Here is a 26,312-nt window from a genome sequence, read left to right as displayed (position 1 = left end):
ACTGTGTAAGCTCCAAAACTTTTTACTTTTAAAACTAGAATGTCTGATTCAGAAGTATAACATTCAGTTCAAAATTTTCTGTACAATCACCGAATTATGTTAATTTGTTACTATTGTACAGTGTGTTGCACTATTTTTTCTCTATATTGTTTGATGGGTGTGATATACATGTTCATTGTTAATGTTAAAATTCTGTTCTAAAGCGCTTATTTGTAAGCATATGGTAAAATAAAAAAGTAAAACAAAAGCAACTTACAAAATGCTGTTTATAGTAACATTTTTTTCAACACTTTTTAAACAAACTATTAAAGCACAAAAGTGAGTAAGTTCCTTCCGTGTTTTCTGGTGTACATAAAACTGTTTTCAGGTTTTTTAGGTGGGCCCTTGTGATAAGCTTTCATTGACGTATATGAGCCTGAGCCCAGGCCTTCTACAGTTTGAGGCTACCCTCACTTGTCCTCTCATATATAGACCACACATTACTTACACATTAAGTGACTTAGGGATGGAAAGTTGGTTTCTAAACAACAAAATGCCTGTTGGAGCACAGTCTAATCCCAAAACATGTGGCACTTCTTTGATAACTGTTAATCTAAACAAGATATTGGATCCTAGAGAAATAAGTTCTCTCTGGTAGATAATAAAGGAAATTAAAATGTCATTGTAAATTAAAAACAACCATTTGCTCCTAAATTTACTTCCCATGTGTTCTGTGATCAGTAATACCTCTTATATTCTAGTGCACAAAGAGCACAACAATGCTTGAGTCTTCAGGCAGGTGGAACTCGCACACAGTGTCTTCCTTCTTTGTGCAGCGGAGAATGCAAATTAACTGGCATTATTGTTAACCCTTTACTTCTACTGAAATCTCTAAACATTGCGTAGCCACTAAACAGGTGTACCCCCATTGTTTCTTGACCTTTATTGTATAAAATGTAAGAAAGAAATGTATACAATTTAACAAGCCATAGTGGTATGACTAGTATATTATGTACTGTACACATCTTTTATAGCAGTTACATAAGTGTTATGTTGTTTTTTTTATAATTGCAGTTTCTTCATGACTTATACTTTCAGATATCTTTACATTCTTACATTTCCAATTAAATCTGAATATAAATATTGATAGAAGAAAACCACATGGCAAGGGGAATGAATGCCTAAATTGGGGTGATGTAATTAGTGGAGTACCACAGGGTTGTATTAATAATCTAGATTCTGGTTTTGTTTCAAAAGTAGTTAAGTTTGCATATGATACCAAAGGAGGACGATTAACATACATTGAAGCAGATGAATAAGATTGAGATAGAAATTCAACACCTAGAAAATTAGTGCAGAATATTACATTCAGGTAGAACAAAAACTATTTTACATTTTCTTTCACTCTGGGTGTGTATATTGTGAGTATTTGTATACTGTTAAAATAAGTACAGTTTGTTTGTTTTAGGTGAGTACTTCTTTTGCATAGCACAAAAACTACTAATTTCAGAGTTATCATAGAAAGCATGTACTGAATAAATCACAGGAAACTGCTGTCATGTTGTTAACTAAGTGAATTACTATTTGCCATTTAGAGGCCATCAACAAATAACAATGAAACCATTTTTACAGAGTTAATATTACAGAACATGATCTAGTATACAGTTTTGAAGGGGTGCCTTTTATTTTTATTGTTTTGCATTATTAAAAAATAAAGTGGAATAAGCCATGAATCATCACTATATTATCAGTATTTGGTTAGCATACATCTACTTCATAACTAGAGATGCCAAGTGACTGTGAACTGTGAACTGCAAAAAAATGTCTTCTCTTTAAATGAAATCCCTTTAGGTTATAAGTAAAGAATGGCATTGCTGTTTCTACTGTTAAATGTTTTTTTTTATTGGTACGTGCATGTCACGACTCCCACTAATACTTCTGCATTTTCTGTTATCCAACTTAAATATTCAGAATGTTTTAAATATGCAGTTTCTGTTCTTTGTACTTTTTAACAGATCTCTGCTATTCCTTTGCTCATAGATTGTTGTTTGCTATTGCAGATATTTGGTAATACGTTATGAAAGAATTGTCAAACCTGCTCTATAGTAAAACATTATAGAAAATGCAGGGTGACAAAGCAATAGTGATTTACTGCATTTCTCCAAGTCACTGTCTTTGCCATTCAGCTGAAAAGTGGCTTTGGCTGCATAACAATCCAAATAATAACAAAACCAGAGAATCCTGCAGAATATAAAATGAAAAGTGCTGCAAACACAACATGAAACAGACCCATAAAGATTGTGCTTTTAAGTTGCAATGGTGAATATCTTGTCGTATGTCCCTATGTCATAAACGTTAATGTTTGCCAATATGTGGTTTTGTTTTGAGTAAAGGCCATGGGGAAATAAGGACACCATGTACCCTTTCAGTTTTTTGCTTTACAGAAACTCATTGCCCACATAGCTGTTTTATTTCTGGGTTTATAAGAATGCTCCACATTTAAAGTGCAACTTTATTGAAACAGTAGTGAAAAGGACTTGCAGGGTTTTGAAGGATTTAGTAGACTCACTTAAATTGCTGTACCAAATGATCAGTTTGATAACTTCTTTTAATTAGATGTATATTTCAATTGTTGGCAATTGTTTTATCTGTTAAGTTGCCCCTTTAAAAGCTTGAAGCTTAAAAAATCAATTTTTCCCCTTTTAAAAGCTTGAAGCTTAAAAAATCAATTTTTCCCCTTTAAAAGCTTGAAGCTTAAAAAATCATTTTCCCCCCATTATCCCTATAAATCTCTTAAAAATCCCAAAGTAATCTTCAGTACTGGATATTTCATAGTTTAATTGAAACATCTGTTGCAATTTTTTAATGTCAGAACATTATCTAGATTTTTTACCTCATAAGCTTAGCACATGTTTAAAATCCTGACTTTGTTCTCTATCTTCTGAGTTGAACATACTTTTGTTCATTACAAATATATTAATCAAAACAATAAATTGTGATTAATTCCATCAAATTATTTTGGTAAAATGTAATTTTCTGTCACTTTTCTGTTCCTGTGGCTAGTTACAAAGAATTTATATGTTAAAGATGTTATCCTGTACCACTAAATACCTAGGCTGTGCGAGATGTTGGGCAGTAGCATTCAATGGAAAATCATCCCAGTATTTTTGGACAGATAATGATAAAATATAATCATTTTTAAACATACAACATTGAATACATTTGCAATTATAAAAATATAATAATGACAAAATAAACCCTGAAAAGGCTTCTTAATATTCTTAGAGCATCTTAGGTGGTCACAGCTATATAGTTTTCTGCCAGAGCAGTAAAGAAAGCCAGATTAATATATTCTGTTTTTCTCATTTTTAAAAAATGTTTGGTCAAGGGGCAATTAGCAAGGTAACATAACTTTCTTTTTATTGTAATTTCGATAAAACTATACTGACTGAGCAATTTTCAATATAAATTGCAAAAAAACATTTGTCTTGCTCAAATAGATCCTGAGATACAGCAGTTTGAATGTCAGCAGGTCTGTTCATTACTTTGACCCTCTGTAGATTGTGAACCACTGGTCCAATCAGTCAAGCTCCAATTTGACATATTTTACATAAAATCACTCTCAGTTGCTGACTGAGTCCTGTAGTCAAGAAACTTGAGTGTGGGCTATGTCATTGGCAATCTGTGACCAAAATTATACAGGTGCTAGAGCACAATTGGCTCAATGTCAGTGGGATTTTGTAGGTTTGTCACATTAGCTGTTTGATCTGCGGGGTACCAGGCACTTTACAGTTTAGTCATTAACAGCTGGACTGGTCTCTCAATTCATGTCATTTCTGCTGTGAGCGCAGGGGACTCAGTAAGTGCAGTTCTAAAAGTATTGGTCATTCCTAATTGTGTTGAAAGAAAAATATGTCCAAAAACGCAGGAAAAGGCCTCAGGTAAATTAGCTTTGTGAACCTTTGGGATGGCAGTGGAATGACTGTGTTGAGATCTAGCAATCTAACAACAACTATTCTGGTCCCACCTTGAGATTTTAGGTTTGTTTGTATACTTGAGTTTAGCATCCTAGTTGAGCAGATGATTTACTTTTGATAAGATTTTCCTCTTATCCTGGCTTATTGTTAATTTTTTTAAGGTCAGAACAGTCTCCTGAAGGTGTTATTTCTTAATTGTCATTTTTGAAAAATTACCTGAAACAGGCATTGGCTACATATCCAACATAATGGAAGTCTAAGTAACTGTGAAGAAACAGTTTTAAAAATACAATAACTATGCTTGTCTGCTCTGTCAGTCTGTTAATTATTACCCAGTGAAACCTCTTTGACTTGGAAATACAATTCAGTTGGTTCATTTACAATATTACTTTAGCAGTGCCAGCCTCTTTTGATTTTCAGGAGACCTTACAATGCATGTCATTTATCATGTTTTTTACACTTAAGAGGAAGGTCTGATGTTTTGGACAAAATGGTGGTTCTTAAGACAGCAAAGAGTTCATTTCAGCACACATTTCAAATACGTTTATGGATTTGTTTAACAGAAAGGCTATGCCTCTGCTATGGTCATTAAATAGAAGGGCATTGTAGAGATAATTTGGGAACAAATTGGTCACCCAATGGTAATTTTTCATTGTATGGTTCAATAAAAAAATATTTGTGCCCACATTTGAAATTCTTAATTTAATAATTAAGAATTAAAATAAGTGATGACTACAGTGATGAAGATAGTGAATTTTTCTTGTTGCTTGATCTGCCTTGAAAATGGTTTGAACTGCCCCAAACTGACCTCACTATATTTATTTAGATTAACTAAAGATCCATCTGTAAGGTTCAGCACAAGCTGTTATGAGTATTTTTTGAGAGATGGAAAGTATATCTTCCTGAACTTGCCGTCTTTTGGGACATTGACACCACAACTTTTAATTTTATTTTAATTTTAAATGTTGAATAGATATTTTCACATATGACATCTTTTTTTTTTTGGTCTCTCCTGGAACCAGTTATTGACAGAACTCACAATGGTTTATATGCTACTTAAAGCAGCAAACTGTTTGAGGACTCACCAAAGGCGCAAGGGGTCCACACTGAAATAATCTTGTTTGTTTATTTATTAATGAAGCTGCTAAAATGTTGGTAGGACTTTTATTAAAGTTTGGTTTGAAAATGTACACACTTTTGGTACGCCCCCTCTAAAGCTGCCAGCTGACAACTGAGGGATTAGGAGGTGGGTAAAAATCGCCATACCTCCATTTATTTTTGTTGTATCACAGGAAAGTTTATAACAGAGGAACAAAGTGGTGTGAATAAAAGAAATACAACTCTTGTAAAGATGGAAATTTTCTAGGTGAAAAGGAACTCAATAAAATGTTAGACGCATCTGCTAATTGTACCATTTAAAGCATTTAGATTGACTTCTCTTTTTTCTGTGATTTTCTGAGACCATTTGTGATTCTTTGCGAGATCAACTAGGCATGTCTACAAACTGATTAACGGAAATGTGCTACATAATTCTTTTTGAACTTTAGTGTGTAGACCGAAAGATGCATTGAATTGTAAAATTGAATTCTCTAAGTACCTCAGCATTGTGCACAATGTGACAGGTATTTCTGTTTTCTAGGGAACCTTTCACAGTCAGCAGGCTCTGGAATATGGCTCACAACTAGTTGGAGGAGTTTCCCCTGGAAAAGGGGGTAAAGCCCACTTAGGTCTGCCAGTCTTCAACTCTGTGAAAGAGGTAACAATTATCTTGTTTTATTTACCTTTTTAAATACATAATGTGGAACTGTGGAAAAGTAAGAATGAATTGAATAAATATGTATGGTTAAAAATGATTTGTAATTTTAAATGGTTTTGGAATGAACTTAATGCAGTAGAGAATGTTTCCTCTGTTAAGAGATGGTACTATAGAAGACCTTCTATTAAGATCTCAATTTGATGGTGGTGGTTTGTTTTTTTACAAGCTGTAAATCTCATTTAGTCTAGAATACAGAATTTCTTTCTGATTAAAAAAGGAAAAATCAAAGATGCAGATTTAAAATAGGAACTGACTGATCTAGTAAGTATTATTTTGCCGTCATTGGCAACATAGAAGAGAAATTCTAGGTGGATGCACAGTCTCAGCTATTTCAAAGCTGTGCTACTATTTAGTGTTATGATTTTTAGGTCTATAGATTCCTTTGACCATTTTTTAAATTCATTATTGCAATACAGTACACAGTGGCTCATATGTTAGTATATTTTAAAGGGCAACTACAGGGATTTTTATAATTACAATACTTCAGGTACAATATATTTTTCTGAGCGTTAAGAATAAAATACATTTAATGTTTATTTTATTTTGCATACTACTTATTGAAATCTTTGACTTAAATGTAAGTAAAAGATGTGTTTATCTGGATCTTTGACCTTCATGTATTTGTCTGCACAGACCCAATAAGGTGGAATGTTTGATTTTTGACTGTCTCCAACTGACCAAGCACGTGTAGACTTGATGTCTTTCTACCTTTTGCCTAAACTTAGCAGACATAAAAAATATTCTGTTAAAATAAGTATTTGAGTTGCTCTGCCTGGAATTAAAATCTGTTTTGACAGGTAAAATATCAACGGGCACGTATTTGAGCTTTCATATATCCATAATATTTTCTGACAGGTTGACTCAGTAATGCTTTGTAGTGTATATCCATACAACCTGGAGGTATTGACTCGCTGCATGTATTTAATTACCTACCTTTTAAGACATGCATTAGCTGTGATAAATTGAATTTAGACCTGTGTTTATGCAACTTTCATGAGACCCTTTTATTCATACTATTCACATTATAGATGCTCTTGTGTTAGCACATGATCTAAAGACTATTAATCCCTTTAAATGAGATATGTTAATCTTCCTCATTATTTTCATTATGAGGCAATCAGCATGCAAAATTCAAAGTCATTACTCCTGTGGCTGCAAGGCTCAGAATATAGTAACTCCTGAAACCAATCAAACTTAATCATTTTACACAACTGTAAAATAACTGTGTTCTAGGTAATATAGTGCTTTCAATGTGTAAACTATAAAAATAAAAACAAATTTAAAAATGTGGGTGTACATAAAACAATTTTGGATAAAACAACTTTGTTGAAGCCCATGGGCAATCTTTTAAAGTATTTTCATAGTTATATCAAATAGTTTTATATACTTATTTACATAGTTTTATATAATGTAATTTCATTGTGCATTAAAATCATACATTTTCTAACAGTTATTTACATTTACATAAGAATTTCTGTAGAAGGAAATAAAAGTGCACTATAAAGATTTACAATTACAGTATTGGACCTGTTCAGAGAACACATAGTAAGGTACCAGAAGCACATGGATCATCTAAAATAATTGCAAAGACTAGAAATGTACATGAGTATAAAATATATTTTTTAAGTTTTAAGATTTCATTCTGAAAAGTCAGGAGAAATTTTGCACTATAATTGTATGTGCATATTACTGTGCACAAACAGCTGTGAGTACTCTAACCTAAACTACTAAAAAACTGAAATGAGGAACAGAATGATATTAACACTGACACTACTAATTACCTTGCATGTAACATTACAAATAATCCTCCATTCTAATTAAAAGGTGTTCAGATGTTCGGACCAGTAAGTAATTCACAGGTACACAATTAGATGGTAACTATAACTCATGAAAAATAATGAATGGTCTAAGTGCAGATGTTAATATTGCTTGAATATGCATATTAAGAACAATACCAAAGAGTTATCTGAGATTGAGATATTAGGAGTTTCTTAATACATATTGTAAATTGTCATATTGTTTTCTGTTACTACGGCATAGTATTTTAATTACAATCAGCAGATATGGCAATCAAACCAGTTCTGAAGTGTTAGATTATAGAATGCCATCTATGTATAGTGGAAGCTACCTTTCATTTGTTATTTCTCTGCAGTATTAAGTCAATACAAAATTAACATGTGACTTGGATGAATTACATCTAATCATTTTCACATTTGAAAATGTACTCATGACACCTGTGCTACCCTGCCGCCTTATGTTGGGGGAAAGCACTGATTAGTCATGCAGCAGGCTTTTTTTTATTTCCACCTGAAGTGGATTTTACTCATCTTGATTTGAATAGGTATCGGTTTAATCTTGTTTTATATTATTGTAAATCTCAAATTTGTAAATATACGGTTTATAATAGTTTCCACCAACAGCACAGCTGACACACTGTATAGTATATACTAAGCATTAGACAAATGAACTCTACAAAATACATAGTACCATAACGCCATCTTTAGTGTAAATGAAAGCATTGGGACTGAAGGCTTTGTGGTGTCATTGTTCACATGATCACTACTATACTTCTACAAAACGGTCTCCTGTCTCAGTCAAGTCATTTGTTGGATTGGTAGATTATGACTATCTGATCACTTTGGGATTGGATCATTTAGGATTTATGTCTGTTGTTCTTGACAGGTCAATGTAGCAGAGATACTTAAGTAGGGAAGTCCTCTTATTGTCATTGAAAAGAAGCTACCTGTGAATTTAGGTGTTTATGTTGCAGCCTTATTTTTATCTTCACAATATGAGAAATCTATAAAAAGACAAACTGAAGAGTCATGAAGAAGCAACCCAGCCATGTTATCAAAGCTTTTAAGAAAAAGTAAGACACGACACTCAAATCAGTTGGCTACTAGCAAATAAGGAAGATGTGTTAAATGTTCTTCTCTCATGCTTGACCATTTCTTTTTTCTTATGAAAGGGTATGAAGTGCTGGTAAGACTGTGGCTATGGCACTGCCATATGATTGTGCCTAGCACAAAAAATACCCGCCTGTGTGGTTGCACTTATTACCATATTTATCTTTCTCAAGGACATTTATGTTAGTGTGTTTATGTCCATAGCACCTCCAAATGAATTTTCTGTCATTGTTATTCAGCTGTAAATAAAATCACATGGTATCAATAGAGATGGTTGCACGTTGGATTTTGGAACGTCCAGACTATCCTGATTGATTTAAAGTGTTGTATGTTAGATTTCTTTACAGGGATGCAAGCATTAGTTTAAACATAAAGTATGTTTGTGGTACTTCTTAACTGGTTTTGGCCTTTTATTCATTGTACCAGTGTTTCTATTGCATTTCTTTATCTGAGAAACTGAAGCTCAATAAGGCTATAAAACACTGCTCAAAACTCAGATTGTTTCTTAGTTTGTCATTTTATTAGATGAACTAATCTGACTTCAGAAGCATTTCTTTATTTCAACTTTGAATTCTTAAGTCATAATTATGACTTGTTTTTCTTTTTAGCTGTATTATCAAGCTTTTAGTTTGTTGTATTATTCATTCTTACCTTTTTGGTTCCTATTTCAATAGGTTGTTGTATAGGTAACCTTATGTTTCTACATTATACTATGTAATTTGTAGTTGACTGTGTAATTATGATTATGGAAGTAGCCATGGTTTATGATAATGTGACATTGTCAGCTCAGCTCACTGTGCAACCCTAATTCCAGCATGAGCCAGGTGAAGAAGTGTGGCAGCACTTTGGAGCTATGATTAGGATTCTGGGATTTTAACTGGAAGGTTGTAGGTTCAGATTCCAGGTGAGATCCTGTTGTTGTGGCTTTGAGCAAAGTACTTAATCAAGATTGCTCCATTAAAATAACCACCTCTACAAATGGGTGCAGTTTTCTAACCTACAAGCTATTGAATCATACAGAGTTCTTTGTAATCTGAATCTCGCAGCCATTATAGCTGATTATGCTTCAATTGCAGTGCTAATGTAGATCTCAACTCTTGGACCAGTTTTGTTCAGCTAGCACAAACTTGGACTAATAACTTTGGGCTATAGACTTGATTTGAACAAGCACATTCACTTGCTGAGCTATGTGGGAGTCTGTCTTTCTTTTTACTGTCCTGCAAAGTGCACTCATCATTCACTGAAATAATACATATGATCTTCCTTAGGCCAAGGATGGAACTGGGGCTGATGCCACAGTTATCTATGTGCCTCCTCCCTTTGCTGGTGCTGCTATCATAGAGGCCATTGATGCTGAAATTCCACTGGCCGTGTGTATTACAGAAGGCATCCCCCAGCAGGACATGGTACGAGTTAAACACAAGTTGATCCGCCAAAACAAAACCCGTCTCATTGGCCCAAACTGTCCAGGAGTCATCAATGTAAGTACCTAAAAAACATTTTTACTTTGTGAGTAACTATATTTGAGATTCAAGTTGGTTATGTTTTATAAATTGTAATAAATTGGTGACTTGAATTAAATTTGCAGCATTAATTATATGTTGTCTAATGTTTAATTCACATTTCAGAATATTAAACATAGGGGAGAAAATATTGTATTCATTTACAATATTTTATGTGTATATAGGTAACAGAAGCACAATACTGTAGTACTCAATGTTTAAATATAATTCTAAAATGTAAATATTCTGTTGTAAATTCTTATTAACACATACAACTGCCTTTAAAATAAAACTGTGTGTCCTGCTGATAGTCTCACAATCTTTACACTCTCTTTTTAAGCATATTCAATAGTTACATAGGAATACCTACCATAGAGACATAAAGAGGTGTAGTACTGTAATCAAATATAGCATTCAAGCACAAAAGCATGGGGAGTCAAGTATCTTAGACTCTATATGGGTCAGAATTATATAAGTATATATAAATTATATATGTATATATTATAATATTATATAAATGATATTATTTAATAATGTTATATAGAATATTATTTAAAATCCAGTGTTAGGAATATGGTAAAGATGACCAGATGCAGACATAACTTGTATTGCAATGAAATGAAATCAGCTTCATATGTGTAAGGAAAAAGTTGTTATTGTGAGACATCGTAATGTTTCTCGCACAGATATGGAGAAAACCATGCAGGATTTCAGCAGTTGAAAATGAAATGGTAGACATGGCTAACAACTGGTTTCTTAATCAGTTTGTCAGAACTCCTACTAAAGAGAGAAACTGTATCTAGTTTAGTAGTCTAGTTCTTTAATGATAATAATGATTAATGATAACAGATTAAAGACAGCAGACGTGAAAGAACCATGTGATCTAATTGTGGCCTGAAGTATGTTTGAGGCTTTATATACTCCAAAACAAAGGTTTAGAAATTTGGGAGAGAAAGCTATGAAAGAGAGGTGGAATTAAAAAAAAAACAGAATATGATACACAGTAGTTGGCAATGGATGACAATTTAAATAGATTCTGTATGAAGCAGAGAACAGGTTAATCCTAAGAGTAATTAAAAGATAGAAAACAGTGGACCACATGGCCTAATACATCAATTAAGAATAATAGTAAAAAGAAAGAAAACTTATTAAAAAAGATAATTATCCAGTATTTTGGAGAACAGATTAATGAACTGTATGCACCAGTGAAAAGAGAGAAGGGAAAGCAAGAGAATATATCAATGGAACCTAAAATCCCAATTCAATTTTTTTAGTATTATAACACCAAAGAAAACTGTAAAGGTAGAAGCAAAATGTCTGGAACAGATAAGACATGTTTAAAATGGAAATGCTTCTGAAAATGATTTTTTGTATTAAATATGATAAAAACTAATAATAATTAGACCTACATTAGATGATAATATGTATTGTAATATCTATGGGATGGTCATATTGGGTTTAGTAGGTCTCAACAAACTTGTTATATTTCTTTGAACAAGAAACAACAAGGAGCACAAACTGAGCACATCTTCTGGTACAGTTGCAAGAAAAAAGTTTGAGAACCCTTTATAATTATCTGGATTTCTGCATTAATTACTCATACAAATATGGTCTAATCCTCACACATAGACAAACACAATCTGCTTAAACTAATATTACACAAACAATTGTATTTCTTCTTGTCAATATTGGAACACATTGTTTAAACATTCACAGTCCAGCTGGAAAAAGTATGTGAACCCTTGTATTTAGTAACTGGTAGAACCTCCTTTAGCAGCAATAACCTCTACTAAATGTTTCCTGTAGCTGCTGAGGAGACTTGCACAATGGTGAGGAGGAATTTTAGATGTTAAAAAACTATTTCAGTTCATTAATGTTTCTGGGATTCCTTGTGCCAACAGCTCTCTTCAGGTAATGCCACAGTATCTCATAATTGGATTATGGTCTGGACTCCAACATGGCCATTCCAGAACACACATTTTCTCCTGTTTAAGCCATTCTGTTGCTGATTTATCACTGTGTTTCGGTCATTGTCTTGTTGCATCACCCTCTATGATAGCAAGCTGTCCAGGCCCTGAGGCAGCAAAGCAGCCCCAAACCATGATACACCCTCCACCATGCTTCACAGCTGGGATGAGGTTTTGGTGTTGGTGTGCAGTGCTTTTTTTCCTCTGAACATAGCATTGTGCGTTTCTGCCAAAGAGTTAAATGTTTGTCTCATCCATCCACAGAACATTGTCCCGGAAGCATTGTGGAACATCCAGATGGTCTTTTGCAAACTTGAGAGGTGCAGCGATGTTTTTTTTGGAGAGCAGTAGTTTTCTCTGTGGTGTCCATACATTAACATCATTCTTGTTCAGTGTTTTTCTGATAGTGGACACATGACACATGAGACTTGGGCAAGTTCAAGAGATTTCTGCAGGTCCTTTCCTGTTACCCTAGGGTTCTTTTTCACCTCCTTCAGCATTGTACGCTGCTCTCTTGCCGTGATCTTTGAAGGAGGCCCACTCCTAGGGAGAGTAGCAACAGTGCTGAATTTACTCCATTTGTAGACAATTTGTCTTACTGTGTATTGATAAACACACAGGCCCTTTAGAAATGCTTTTGTAGGCTTTTCCAGCTTTATGCATCTTTACCATTCTTCTTCTAAGGTGCTCTGATATTTTCTTTGATTGGGGCATGGTTCATGTGAAGAACTCTTTCTTGAGAAGAGGAGACTCTGTCAGTAACCCACCTTTGTTTGCCTTTTTTATAGAGCAGGACACCTCCAACCCACACCTCCAATCTCATTTCATTGATTGGAACACCTGACACCAATTAGCTTTTGGAAAAGTCATTAAACTAGAGGTTTACATACTTTTACCAACCTAGACTGTGATGATGTGCTCCGTACTGAAAAGAAGAAGTACACTTGTTTGTGTGTTGTTCGTTTAAGCAGATTGTGTTTGTCTATTATTGTTACTAAGTTGAAGATCAGACCACATTTTTATAAGTAATGCAGAAATCAAGGAAATTCCAGAGGGTTCACAAACTTTTTCTTGCAACTGTATATTTAGATTTTTAGAAGTGTTTCCTCGTGAATGGTTCATACCTCGTTAATGAAGATAATTTCATTTTTACAGCCAGGTGAATGTAAGATTGGAATTATGCCTGGTCATATTCATAAGAAGGGAAGAATTGGTAAGTGAGATTCATGATAATAAGAATAATTGCTTACAATAATGATGCTGACTGTTTGGAAGTAATGTTTTGAGGTAGCCTCCCTACAATGTTGTAGGAGAACTGAACCACTTTCATTCGTTAGCACTGCACTGGTGCTGGTTTTTGCCATTGAAAGTAGCTTCCCAGCAGCTTTTGTTTCGGAGATATAATGCCTTCTTTTTAAGGGTCTTACCTCACTCAACCCCACTACACTGTTGTAGGAGAACCAAACCAGTCTCATTTATTCGCAGCTTACCATTTGCTTTAATTCCTGATATATCGTCTTTTTCAGGTGATCACGTGACCATGTATAGTGGCTTTGACCTCCAGTAATCCTGACTGTTAAATTCAAGCACTCTATTACTGGTGCGAGAGTAACAATATCTGCAATTTTGTTACTGTGTTTGTCCCGGGGTGGGGCAGCGGTTGATTTTGCATTTAATACCAGTACCTTCTGTGCTTTTTTGTGAACAGGATAATAAAATTTGGCTCTAATATCATACCCTAATCAGAAAAGTTGTGGGTTTAGCCTTAAAAAAAGAACATTAGCAAACAATTGATGTGATGGCAGCCATAGTGTGCACAGTACACTCACCACAGTGGGGAGGAGAATGGAATGATGAAGCCAAATCGTAGATGGGGATTACTAGGAAGCCATGACTGGTAAAGACCAGGGGGAAATTTGGCCAGGATGCCGGTGTAAAACCCTACTCTTTTTCAGAAATCCCCTGGGATTTTTAATGACTACAGAGAGTCAGGACCCCGGTTTTACGTCTCTCTGAAACAAGCCATTACAGTATAGTATCAACATCACTATATTTGCCATTAGGACCCACACAGACCTCAGGGTGAGCACCCCCTACTTGCCCCACTAACACCTCTTCCAGCAGCAACCTTAGCTTTCCCAGGAAGTCTCCCATCCAGGTACTGGCCAGGCACACACCTGCTTAACTTCAGTGGGTTGCCAGTTGTGAGTTGCAGGGTGATGTAGCTGCTGGTAAATATATATAGCTCTTCCCATCAGTATCCAAATCTAGTTGGAAGACTGAAGGTAGACATCTTTTAATCTATGCTAGCTCTGACTGAGTCTGTTGACACATAGCCAAGTTATATGTATTTATTCTGTTACTGTAAGTTAAAATTGGAATTAATATCAGAATGCCTTTACTGATAGCGGCAGTGAAGCCCTCATACATTGTTCACATGTATTGGGGAAAAAAGCTCCTGGGAACACATCCACTTTGTGACCATGCTGTAATTGACATTAGCACTGATTCCCACTGTTCTTTCTTCTGGAAAGCATCCTCAGCACTAAACAAGGCAGTACCGTATTTTGGTCTTTCACTTAGGTCCCAGTAGTAACAAACAATGTTTTCATCAAACTTTTTCAATATTTTTTTTGCAAGCTAAAATACCTCAGTTTTATATACTATAGTAAAGCACAACACTGAAATATACATTAATATAATGTAAAGTGAAACTTCCAATACAGATTTTAAGTCTTGGCTTAACAAAAACAATTTTAATTACTATTATCTAAAAGGTTAAATCTGTTAAGTTAGATTTCGAAATGCAATGCTGTAAAAGAAATTAAAAATTGTCTCAAAATTACCTTCCCTTTATTCCTACTGATATAAATCCACATTTGTCTATACAAACAAGTCTATAGTACATCCTTATACTTTTATTAATATTTTTATATTTATTCAGCATCAAAACTCTTTTCCCAGGTTATGGTGTATGTTTATTTTATTTAGTGTAAACAAATAAAATGAAAATAACTTAATTGGACCAAAATAATAAATTTATGTCAAAGTGAAAACATATTGTGTGTAGGTGGGTGTTGCAAAAATCCATAAAAATGCTCTGTGAAGTAATTAATTGTCATCCAGGGTGAAGGTTGCATTGTGTTTAAGAAACATTTTTGGATTGGAGTACATAAATATATCTGTTGTCCATTATTGTCCATACTTGTGTATTATGGCACACAGTATGTGCCCATATATATAGATAAGATAAAATGATTAAATTAATCTGGTATAGTGTCTGTATTTATATCTACACTCATTCAATGTTAATACTGTTTCCATTCATACTTGATAATAATGTTTTCAAAAAATATAAATGTTAAGAGTTTGAAATACTATATTTAAAAATAAATCTTAAACGAGGTATTGTTTTCAAAGGAGAAGAAAATGCACTGAATATTTGTTAGGGCTCTTTCAAACTTTACCATCATAGTATATTCAGTAAGGATATCTTCTTCCTATTCTTCTGAAAAATGTAAATACATATTTGAATTCAAACTTTGTGCAGAAGGCTCGACAGAAAAGAATGTTCTAGTTGTTCATTATGAACCGTAGAGTGGCTATCAAACGTATTCACCCCACTTGGATTTTTTTCACATTTTATTGTTAAGAGTATGGGAATCATAACATTTAATTGATATGTATATCATTGATTGACACAAAACACTCTATAATGTAAAGATTAAAATAAATATTTAGATCCTCCTAGATTAATTATAAATTGTAATGCTGTCTTCAAAGGACAGTTGTTTCCAAGGGTAGTTTTTAGATACTTTAGCCCACACCATGATAGATGCAAGAGAATACCAGCATCTTAAATGGCAGAAACAGGCAGTTGCTGTGTGTTTCAGACTGTAGACTATATATAGTATTTGAAGACTAACAAGCCAGTAGCAGGAGCACTGTAGCTGAAGAAACTTTATTGAAAGAGAGAATGCTGCCACACTCCAATCGCTGTTTTGTTATAAGCACTATTTTTGGAGCCAGCATAACAATGTACATCTTTCTTCACCTTCCCTACCATGATGTGTGGTGGTGGGGGCATCATGCTTTTGGGATTATTCGCTGTGTCAGGGTCCAAAAGAACTGTGAAAATAAAAGGCAAAATAAATGCAGAAAGTTACAGAGAAATTCTAGAAACCTGTTGCAGTCTACAAGAGACTTGTGAGTTCGGAGAAGATTAATCTTAGAGCAGGACAAAAGTCAAAGCCAAAGTTACTTCCATTACATGTCAACTCAAGGGGTATTAATATTTTTGATAGCCACAGTACAATGAAAACATTCAAAACAAACACATTAAGGATTTCCTTACCGGGTAAAGGTTATGATGATGGTAATGATAAAATCTAAACACAGATGAATATTAAGAAAAACTTCATACTTCTTTATCAGGAATTGTCTCTAGGTCAGGGACCCTCACATATGAAGCAGTCCATCAGACCACACAGGTTGGGTTGGGACAGTCTCTTTGTGTTGGTAAGTAATGCCTCTTTGAAGTATATCTGCTAATGTGCTTTCATTCAGACCTGAAAATTACATGGATGGGGTTAGCTGCACTGTCTGGCTCAGTTGATCACCCTCAGTGGTCTAAAATGGGAATCTGTACACTTGCAGACACTTTGAAAGACAAACACCCTGGTACATTCCAGGGTCTCTATTCAAGTTATATTGTATCAAGTACCTATTTTTCTGTTTTTGCCTTTGTTCTTCAATGTGTACTAAAGGTATTCTCAAAGGCACAGAAGTTCTGTCTGTTCTTCAGCACAATATGCCAAATGCAGGTAGTGGAATAAACAGAACTGGTGTCTGCAGGCTATACTTACATATTAAAAAATAAAATTGAAATACAATTAAAATTACATAAACCACTAATGATTAATGGTGTTTGGATAGGGATAATCCTCATGCAAGTGAATACTTTTATTGTGATAGCTGTAACTTGTTTTGTACTTCAAGGAGCCCTGACCACCAGATGAGTCACTTCAGTTTTACTCACAAAATGTGCTTAAGACCTAAGAGATGTTTTTTAATTGGTCTCACTGGTACCATGTAGAGTTTTGTGAATTATTCCTCCGAAGGAGGTCCAGGCTACTTTTTATGGTGTTGGACTCTCCGGTTGTGATTACTTTGGGAGTAGTTTGTTTTAGATCTTTTTATATGGTTTTTAAGAAGAGGATTCCTTTCTTTCCAATAATCCCACTAAGAGAGGATTGCCTTGTGCTGACCTCTGCTTTCCATGCCCTGGTACTAATAGTCCCTTGTCTGTCTTGATATTGTCTACATGCAACATGCAACTATCCATTGTATTTTTTCATAAGGATAGAAATGGGACATTATAGGCCTGGGAAACTGCACTAGATTCCTTGGGTTTAAAATTTGATGTTGATTTTTAGAAATTTATTTTCCTTTCCTTTCCTATTTTTTTTATCACAGAAAATAATTGCAATTACTGCTTACTGCATTTGTGAACAAAATGTCAAATTTCCATTTTTTGTTACCTCTGAAATGGTCATTTCATAGGTACAAAGTTTCCTATTGAATATTTTAAAATTTATTTAAAACAGCAAATTACCTGTTGAACTATCCGCATTATTCTTCAAATGTGGTCCTAGATTTCTGTTGACCTTGACACAATACCTTTGGGATTCATAAATCCGTTCATTATGAGTGGAGGCACTAAAGGTAACAAATGATGGAAATGTCACTTTTTTGTTGGTACAAAAGAGCACATTTTTTGGTTTAAGAATTGTATTAACACTAGTATTGAATCAAGTAATGATTTTCAGTTCTTATATTACTGTATTTCTTCTGTATTTTTAATGCACTCAAAATTTTCAAATCTTTACAAATCTCGTGTGCTTCATTGGTTATTTTACAGCTGATTGGAATCATTTTTTAAACTGTTTTTTTTTTAAATAAGATATAAAAATAAATCAGTGTGTTCAATTGATTTGCAAGAAACATTTTCTAACTAATGTATTCTTAACTGTCATAACTGTTTATCCATGGTACAGAATGCTATTATGTCACTGAGGCTATTATAACACATTTATATATATATCTCTGCCTCTAAACTTACTTGTCCTTGGTCTGAAGGAGAGATGATCAGCAGATTAAAAAAACAATGTTGATATTGAGTCAAGAGAATACTTTTTTATATACTGTATTCACAAATAATTGTAAATCAACTATATAAAATTGAAAAGGAGAAGTACGTTGAATGTGGTAAACATGTATATGGAATTTGAAGAATGACCTCAAATAAAGTGAATTTGTAACAGTAATTTTATGTATTGTAAAGTATATATAAACATAGGCATTATCAATCAGTGATAATGCCTATGTTTATATATACTTTACAAATTAAATAGCAAGAACAAAAATTATTCTGTTTCCAAAATTAATAAAACAACCTGATTATGTTAACTTGAACCCTTGTTAACACTGAGTTTTTGTGATGTTGCTGATTTAGACTTTTTCTTCCACAATTTAATGCAGCTTTTCTGTAGCTTAAGCTTCTTCTGGTTTGAACCTAGAGCCCAGGTTTCCTCTGAGCCCAAGGTGTGGTCAACAGTGAAAATTGCAAAATCAGCCTTGGGTTCTTTCTTCCTATGATTTATCTTCTTTCTATGCTGTTATTAGCCATGTGCACACATACCTTCCATGTAGTAAGGGTATTGGAACATTTGCTGGACTTCTCTTTTTAGCTGGCATTTAAAAGTGCTAAGAGGTCTAAAGCTTTTCCTGATAGGGATGTTTCATTTGGCTTTTATAGTTTCAGATTTTGTTCCTAAAGTAAAATGTCTCAAGGGCCAATAATGATTATATATAGAAACAGATGAACACATGCATGCATGTTAGGTCATCTAAAGTCATTAGCTAGTTTGTGTAGGTGAGTATGTGAACTGTTTTTTTCTTAATTAACACTTCTACAACTAAATCGCCTCAAGACCCATAAAGCATTTTGTCTTGCAAATAGCAAAGTCCAACGATGAACGTTTTATCACTTGAGCTACTATGCTCTATGTGTTATGTTTGACATAGTATAATACAACAGTGGAGTAATCAAGAAATAATTCCTCCACTGGATTTACCTTAATACAGTTTTCAAAACACCTTATCACTGTTTTTAAACTCTACATCTTTGTTAGGAATTGGTGGAGATCCTTTCAATGGAACAAACTTCATTGACTGCCTCGAAGTTTTCCTGAAGGACCCAAAAACAGAGGGAATTATCCTGATTGGAGAGATTGGAGGAAATGCAGAGGAAGATGCTGCAGAATATCTAAAACAACATAATTCTGTAAGGATATGTATTTGTCTTTGACATTTATATACACACTCTTGGGGCCTGTTGCTTTCTGTTGCTTAAAAGGTTCTTTTAACATTTGTGGTATTCTAAAGTTAGAATGCATGAGTGAGTTTCAAGGAATTTTGTAACAATTTATATGTTCAAATGTAACTTTTGATTTTACTTACTGACACTTAGTGTTCCTTGTTTAATATGAATGTGCTGTCATATCCTTGGAATGTTTAAAATATTTTGAGGTTATGAAGAAATTGTCTGAGGGATATGATGAGCTAGAAATCTAAATGATTTATATCAAGCAATTAAACAAAAATGTGGCTGTCTCAAGCACTCTAAGATTGAAAGCTAACACATGCTATTTTATTTAACAATAAACATTTAATAGCTTTTGCATTTGAAGCATATACTAGCAGCTACTACCTGCCGTTGGCAATCATAAGGATAGGGTAACACTCAAGCAGACTATATAAAATTTGAATGACTTTAGCAGCCCTTCAGGATTTTTACCTGTCTTCATAAAATTGTTACTTGAAATGTAACACTGCAAATGTATATATTTAAAAATACTTTAATATATGAGACATATACTTGGTTTCCAGTTAACTCAACCTTGATCCATCTATTCATTCTAACAGCTTTATCCAATACAGGATTTGGGGGGGGGGTGTTGCCAGCGCCTATCCTGGCAAGCAATGGGCTCAAGGCAGAATATACCCTAACTGGAAAATCAGTCCACCCCAGGACACACTCAGACACAGACATAAAGGCACGTACACCAGACTTTCACCAGGGCTAATTTTCCCCGAAGCCATTTATCCTACCATTAGGTCTTTGGACTACTGGAGGAACCTGGAGCACCTGGAGGAAACCTACGCTAACACTGGTAAAACATACAAAGTCCACAGAGATAGCACCCCAGGTCCCAGGAACCAAACACTGCAAAGCAGCAGTGCTAACCACTGTGCATTGTTCTGCCCACCTTGATATCTGAAAATTAGTTTCAGCAAAAGAAACACTCGGTATGTTGCAAAGATAAAATGGAACTTTAATTTTTCCAATGCTGTCAGTATTGGATGAAACAAAAACATAACAAATTCACACAGTGAAATAAATGTCAATAAAGTCAGTGTAATCATCTGTTTTTCAGTGATCATGTAGTTTCACAAAGCCTCAGAAAGTTTATAAAAGCCTGAAAGTCAACTTAATTGCTTTTCAAGGTTGCTGAACACAAGTAAAATACACAGTACTACTTCAGCATGGGAAAACTAGAATAGTTCAAAGACCTAAGACCTCAACAACTGTACTGATCAATATAATAAAAATCTATAAGACATCCATCACGAAGAAACCCAACTCTGAAAGGATAGGTAGAACAAAGGCAAGTTATTGTAATGTACGTCAGAAAAATGAGTTTTGGGGGATAATACATGCCCAAGGGCAGAAATTGGGAATATTCAGCAAAGCTATATATTGTTGGGATACAGTGTCCCTAAGACTACCATTTGTGATTCTCCTCATGAATCTGGGGTCTGAGGTACAATTCTGTGGAAATGCAAAAAGAAAAATGAATTTTCCAAGTAGCAACTAATTGACTCAAAAGTCAAATGGAACCATGTGATGTGTTCAGAACAAACACAGATTGAATGTTTGGATAGTCTCCAAGAGTGTGGCTACTACAGAAATTTTGTTTTATTGCTAAGACACTCAAGTTTGCACCCATGTGGGCTCTCCGGTAGTCGGCTCTCTTGGGCAGTATGACCTGAAAAACACCAAATGTACTGTGATTTACTGCGATTGTGATGGCCAATCACCAGTCTGCAATCCAGCAGAACATCTGTGCTATAAAGTAACAAAAGCAGTTCACAAGAGCAAGTGTTGTTTAATCTGAAGGATTTGGAGAACTCTTTCATGTTGCACCTTCTCTATGTTAAGGAAATTCAAAGAAAGATCAACAGACTCCTGAATGTTAGAGTGTGAATGATTTTGAACATTGTATAATTAGGAAAGTTAGCAGTTATTTTGAATGGAGTTTTTAGTATAACAATTATAAACAATAACAATAGTAAAACAATTGTCACCTTTTTATTTATTTATGCAGTGGATACTGAATGTTTGCTTGCATTTTTTTTAACTGCATACCCTTGATATATTTGGTGTCAGCTATACATTTAATTTCAGAACATTCCGTTTTGTTGATAAGGATATTGTATGACAGAATAAATTATTTTATTAATTTATAAAGGTAATGCAGATGATGAGCAAATAAATCCATTATGTATGAATACCTCATGCAAGAAAAATAACTCCTCAGGAGGCCCTAATCAATGAAGATATATTAATAACAACTCTAGCTCAAAGACAATATACATTGTAAAATGATTTTGTGCCTCTTGCCAATATTACTGGCTCAGTTGTAAACTGTGCAAAACCTGACATTTGTTTTAGTTGTCAAAATACAATACTTTTTTGTTGCTTTAGTGTTACGTATTAATCTTGTTCTTTGGGTGAGTGTCTGATATTAGTAAGAGGTATTAATCTTGCTTATGCATATATAAAGTGCTTTTGCATTTCATGCAATGCATTTATATTGAAAAATTAAAGAGTTATTAAAAGCTAATAAGATTCATGTCTACCCTTAATCCTTTCATTTAACATTTGACCTAGTGCAGTCTTACAGCTGTCTCACATAGGTGATTATTCTTGGTAGAAAGACAATAAAATAGATTTAAAACAAGGCCATTGCAATAGAAGGAATGATTTGCTATAAAATCTATACATGTTAATAGGATTTTTGATTTAGACAATAGTAGCATTTCAGAAATTAATCTTTTCAGTTTCAATGCAGCATCACCAAGGACAGTATCCTTCAAGACACTATAATCGATTCAATACCATGTAACTTAATCTCACAAAATTTAGCTTGAGCCTCAAAGAAGTTTTATTTTGATTGTGTAAAGAAGTCATCTGTTACACAGAGGTGACAAAGAAAAAAGGCTGAAAGTGTAGGTGGTGTAATCATAAGAACAAAAAGGTAGTAAAATATAACACAAAAAAGGAATAAGTGTGCCTGAGTAAATTATGATAACCCCAACAACTTTATTATGAAAACTTTTAAAAATGTATCTTTAGTGTCTTTGGTATACTTCTGTTTCTGTTATTGTTATACTTATTTTTTAAATTGGCAGATGTACAGTAGGTACTAGTATCAAGGCTTATTTGTTTTTAATCAAAATATAGAATGCTGGAATTAATAATCGATCCATCACCTCGGGACTTTAACTCGGGGTCACCGGGAGCACCAAGTAAAAACTCATTCTAACATGGGGAGAATTGGTCTAGAATTTAACCCAGGGCTACAGCATTGCAAGGCAGCAATGCTCAACACTGCGCTGCATCATGCGCCTTGGGAATTAATAATTAAATTAAAAAAAACAATGCAGTTAATTGAGCAGCTGCCTGCTTAAAGTTGTTTATTATTTAATGTTAATGTAACATGCTTGTATGCAGCTGTGGTTGTTCACGTGCTTCACAGCTCTTGGGTCCTGGGTTTGAGTGACGGAATGGAACATCTATCCCAGAATAAAACATTTAAAATGGAATTACAACACATTATATTCATTCTAGAATTTAAAATGAAGATAGCTTTATGCTTATTGCCCCCTAGAACAAACACAGTATGAATACCCAATTGTATTGTATTTGCTTTTTGTTTCCATAAGTAATTTGCAGCACTGTGTTATGTGCATTTCTGGTTTGAGAAAGGTTCAGGGGAAGTGCTTTGAGTAAGGATTTGAATATCTTGGTGCTTTATGTTTTTCAGGGTCCTGATGCCAAACCTGTTGTGTCATTCATTGCTGGCCTGACCGCTCCACCAGGCAGGCGAATGGGCCATGCTGGGGCCATTATTGCTGGAGGAAAAGGAGGTGCGAAGGAGAAGATCGCTGCCCTGCAGCAGGCTGGAGTGGTAGTCAGTATGTCCCCTGCACAGTTAGGCAGCACCATGTTCAAGGTGAGAATGCATAAGTTTGGTCTGAGGAGAAAACCACACTTTCATTTACTATGCAAATGTATTTAGAAATCATCACTGACAATGTTTTGTTTTTAAGTGTCTTAGATAAGGATGCTAAGCAGCAGGTTTATTTAAGCTAGCCTAAGTGATTTATAAAATTAAAAGAAAATGATTCATATTAAGATAATATATTATTAATGTTTTAAGTATTTGTAAGTGTTTATATGTCCATAGGATGCATGAACTTGCATGTGTTTGTATATTGTCCTTTCAGGTTGCATTTTTCTTCCCTTTAATGATTATATTTCCTTTTGGTGCTCATTTAAATATAATTTCCTATCATGGCAGCAGTTATGTTCAGGGCACTGTCTTGTCTTTTCTTTCCCTTATAAACTCTCATTTGCTCTTCTCATTTGCCTTCCAAAGTGTCTGTTTTCTGGCTGATTGGTCAGCCCTTCTCATTAGTGAAACTCCAAAGTTAGTCACTACCAGGCTGGCAGGCTGCCTGCTATCCAGGAGCTGTAAATCCTTTGGGTTCAAGCACTTCATTATAAATTCAGATCCTCATAGCAGTGGACCATGGGCACTTTAAATTTCGCATTTGTGAGAGTGCTCTAGAGAGCCACTGAGAAATGCCAAACATCCAGTAAGCAACAAGGGACTCTCCTAAGGTTTAACAGTGTGATGAAGTTTAGATTTAATAAGACAGCTGCTGTAGTAACATCTACCCACATATACGCCATTTCATATAAATCAATAGCAAATCTTTGATATTTACTAATTCCAAATCCAAATTAAATCTGGAATTCTTGTTAAAAAGATTCCATGTAAGCATTACTCTTGACCTTTTATATCAGCAGATGGCAGTAAATGATCAGATGTGGTCGAGCCTTTTGAATTATTAGCATCACCCTGTTGTCTAGGTGATTTGTATTCAGTAAGTCTTTCATATAAAAAATAATGTGAAAAAAATTATTATGGGTTGGTACTGTAAACTGCATTTTTTATAGTGAATTTGAAAATGATCAAATGCCGTTGTCTGCCACTTATTTGTTATGTGTAACCTAACTAATTATTCAGCATTCAACAATTATTCACATTCAGTTATGTGTAAAAACTATAAAGCTAATGCAAAATGTCTTTGGTGTAACAATGGTAGCAAAAAAAATCCTTTTAAACAAATAAGCAGTGAAGCCTACTATATTTTTAGGTTTAATTGTACAGCGCTTTCATTTTCAGTGCTTTATTGACACAAGATTTTATTCTTCTCTTTTTCTGTTATTAATGTATGGCAATTTTTCAGTGTGCAATTTCACAATACTGCCAGAGCTGTCTGTAAAAATTCAAGGACAGAGTTATATAAAAAGCATACTATGGTGTCATTGTATTCATAGTAATATGGTTACAATTGTCTGTGGTTGCTTATTAGGAAAGCTGGGTTTTTCTCCTTTTCAAACATTGACCTATACTCTCATTCTACTAATATGGACGTCTATGTTTAACTGATGCTGTACTGAGAAAATGTCTGTCTCTGATGTGTTTTATTTACCTCATCATTCAGATTTTATTTCATGAATTTAAATGGCTATGTTTTTTGGCTGTTTTTAGTATAGATTTTAACTTACTTGTTTAAGAAATCTTTTTAAAGATTAAACGCCTTCAATTGCCATGTCTACAAAATCAGTTTTAGGGTTTTTAACATTACTACAAAAAACAATTTTCACTGTAACAAACCAGCAGTGTGGTTCATTGCCTTTTGTGTATATAATAGGAGTATTGATTCTTAATTCTTAATGCTAAAAACTATTAATGTGATTTTGTATTTTCTACAAAAATCTCTGAAATGATGTGCTGCCTTTGTAAGCACTATCCTTCTCTTACCACATGGTGGCATAACATCACTTGACAAGTCTATGATTTTTTTTTCTCAAAATGTCTGGAAACATTAAACCTGAAAGAATGTAATGGAGTGTTTTAAACACCTTGTAGAAGACCTCCAGTACTCCCCTTAACAAATGTCTTGTATTGTAAGTAATATATCATCAGCTTAATGGTCATTAAACAGTTTGAAGGGTGTGATTTTTTTTATATGAACCATGCTTGTGATTAATCTGTTCACTCCTGAGAACCTCACCCCCCAGAACAAATATTTTCTGAAGTAGGAGTACTTTTTTTAAAGTAAGAAAATCCACTTTGAAACTGCTTTATACCATCATCTGTCCTTAAAGATGTAAAGGAATTGACTAGCCCAATTTTGTCTGCTTCAGTAAAATTAATAATTGTTGTCTTTTCCACAGGAATTTGAGAAGAGGAAGATGTTATAAATGTAAGAAAACACAAATGCAGCAATCTGTCTCTGTATCCATTGTGAAGAGACTCAGATTTTCCTATAATCAACTCCAATGCATATACTTACAGATTATATTTTATTTCAGTCTGTACACATAAATGTACAACAGAAGAAAAAAATAAATTTGTCATTGAACATTTTTTGTTGTGTGCTTTTTTTATGTGCGTCTTGATTTTCCAACATTTGAAGAACCATGCTTATGTTTGTGCTTCTGTTTAGAAAGAGGTGGTTTCAAGGCAAATAGTAGTGAATGCACAGTGTATACCTATAAATGTGTGCTAGAATACGAGTACACCAAGTAGTGTAGTGTTTTTGCTTTTTAGCACTCGGTCAACATTCACAAACAAGGCGCACAGATACTAAGAATTTACAATATCTTTGAAAAGAGTTTGTGATTCTGGGTGATTTGTTGAGGCTGTTTCTGGAATAGTATTCGCTTTTGTCCTCTGCATCAT

The 26,312-nt window shown here is 34.2% G+C and overlaps 1 protein-coding gene across 1 annotated transcript in view; it reads left to right on the top strand.

The window, feature by feature from the left end:
* suclg1 (succinate-CoA ligase GDP/ADP-forming subunit alph) overlaps window positions 1-25,992 on the top strand; it is a 31,338-nt gene extending 5,346 nt beyond the window's left edge. Inside the window, exons 3-9 of the mRNA XM_006629157.3 lie at window positions 5,596-5,712; window positions 9,947-10,159; window positions 13,303-13,360; window positions 16,582-16,665; window positions 19,341-19,492; window positions 23,319-23,507; window positions 25,805-25,992. Coding sequence (XP_006629220.2) covers window positions 5,596-5,712; window positions 9,947-10,159; window positions 13,303-13,360; window positions 16,582-16,665; window positions 19,341-19,492; window positions 23,319-23,507; window positions 25,805-25,831 — 840 coding nt within the window. The 3' untranslated portion in view covers window positions 25,832-25,992. The remainder of the gene's footprint in view (window positions 1-5,595; window positions 5,713-9,946; window positions 10,160-13,302; window positions 13,361-16,581; window positions 16,666-19,340; window positions 19,493-23,318; window positions 23,508-25,804) is intronic.
* Window positions 25,993-26,312: the final 320 nt, after the last annotated feature.

The sequence above is a fragment of the Lepisosteus oculatus genome, chromosome 1, assembly GCF_040954835.1.
Source record: "Lepisosteus oculatus isolate fLepOcu1 chromosome 1, fLepOcu1.hap2, whole genome shotgun sequence".
Lineage (NCBI taxonomy): Eukaryota > Metazoa > Chordata > Actinopteri > Semionotiformes > Lepisosteidae > Lepisosteus > Lepisosteus oculatus.
This window is presented reverse-complemented; position numbering and strand designations above follow the sequence as displayed.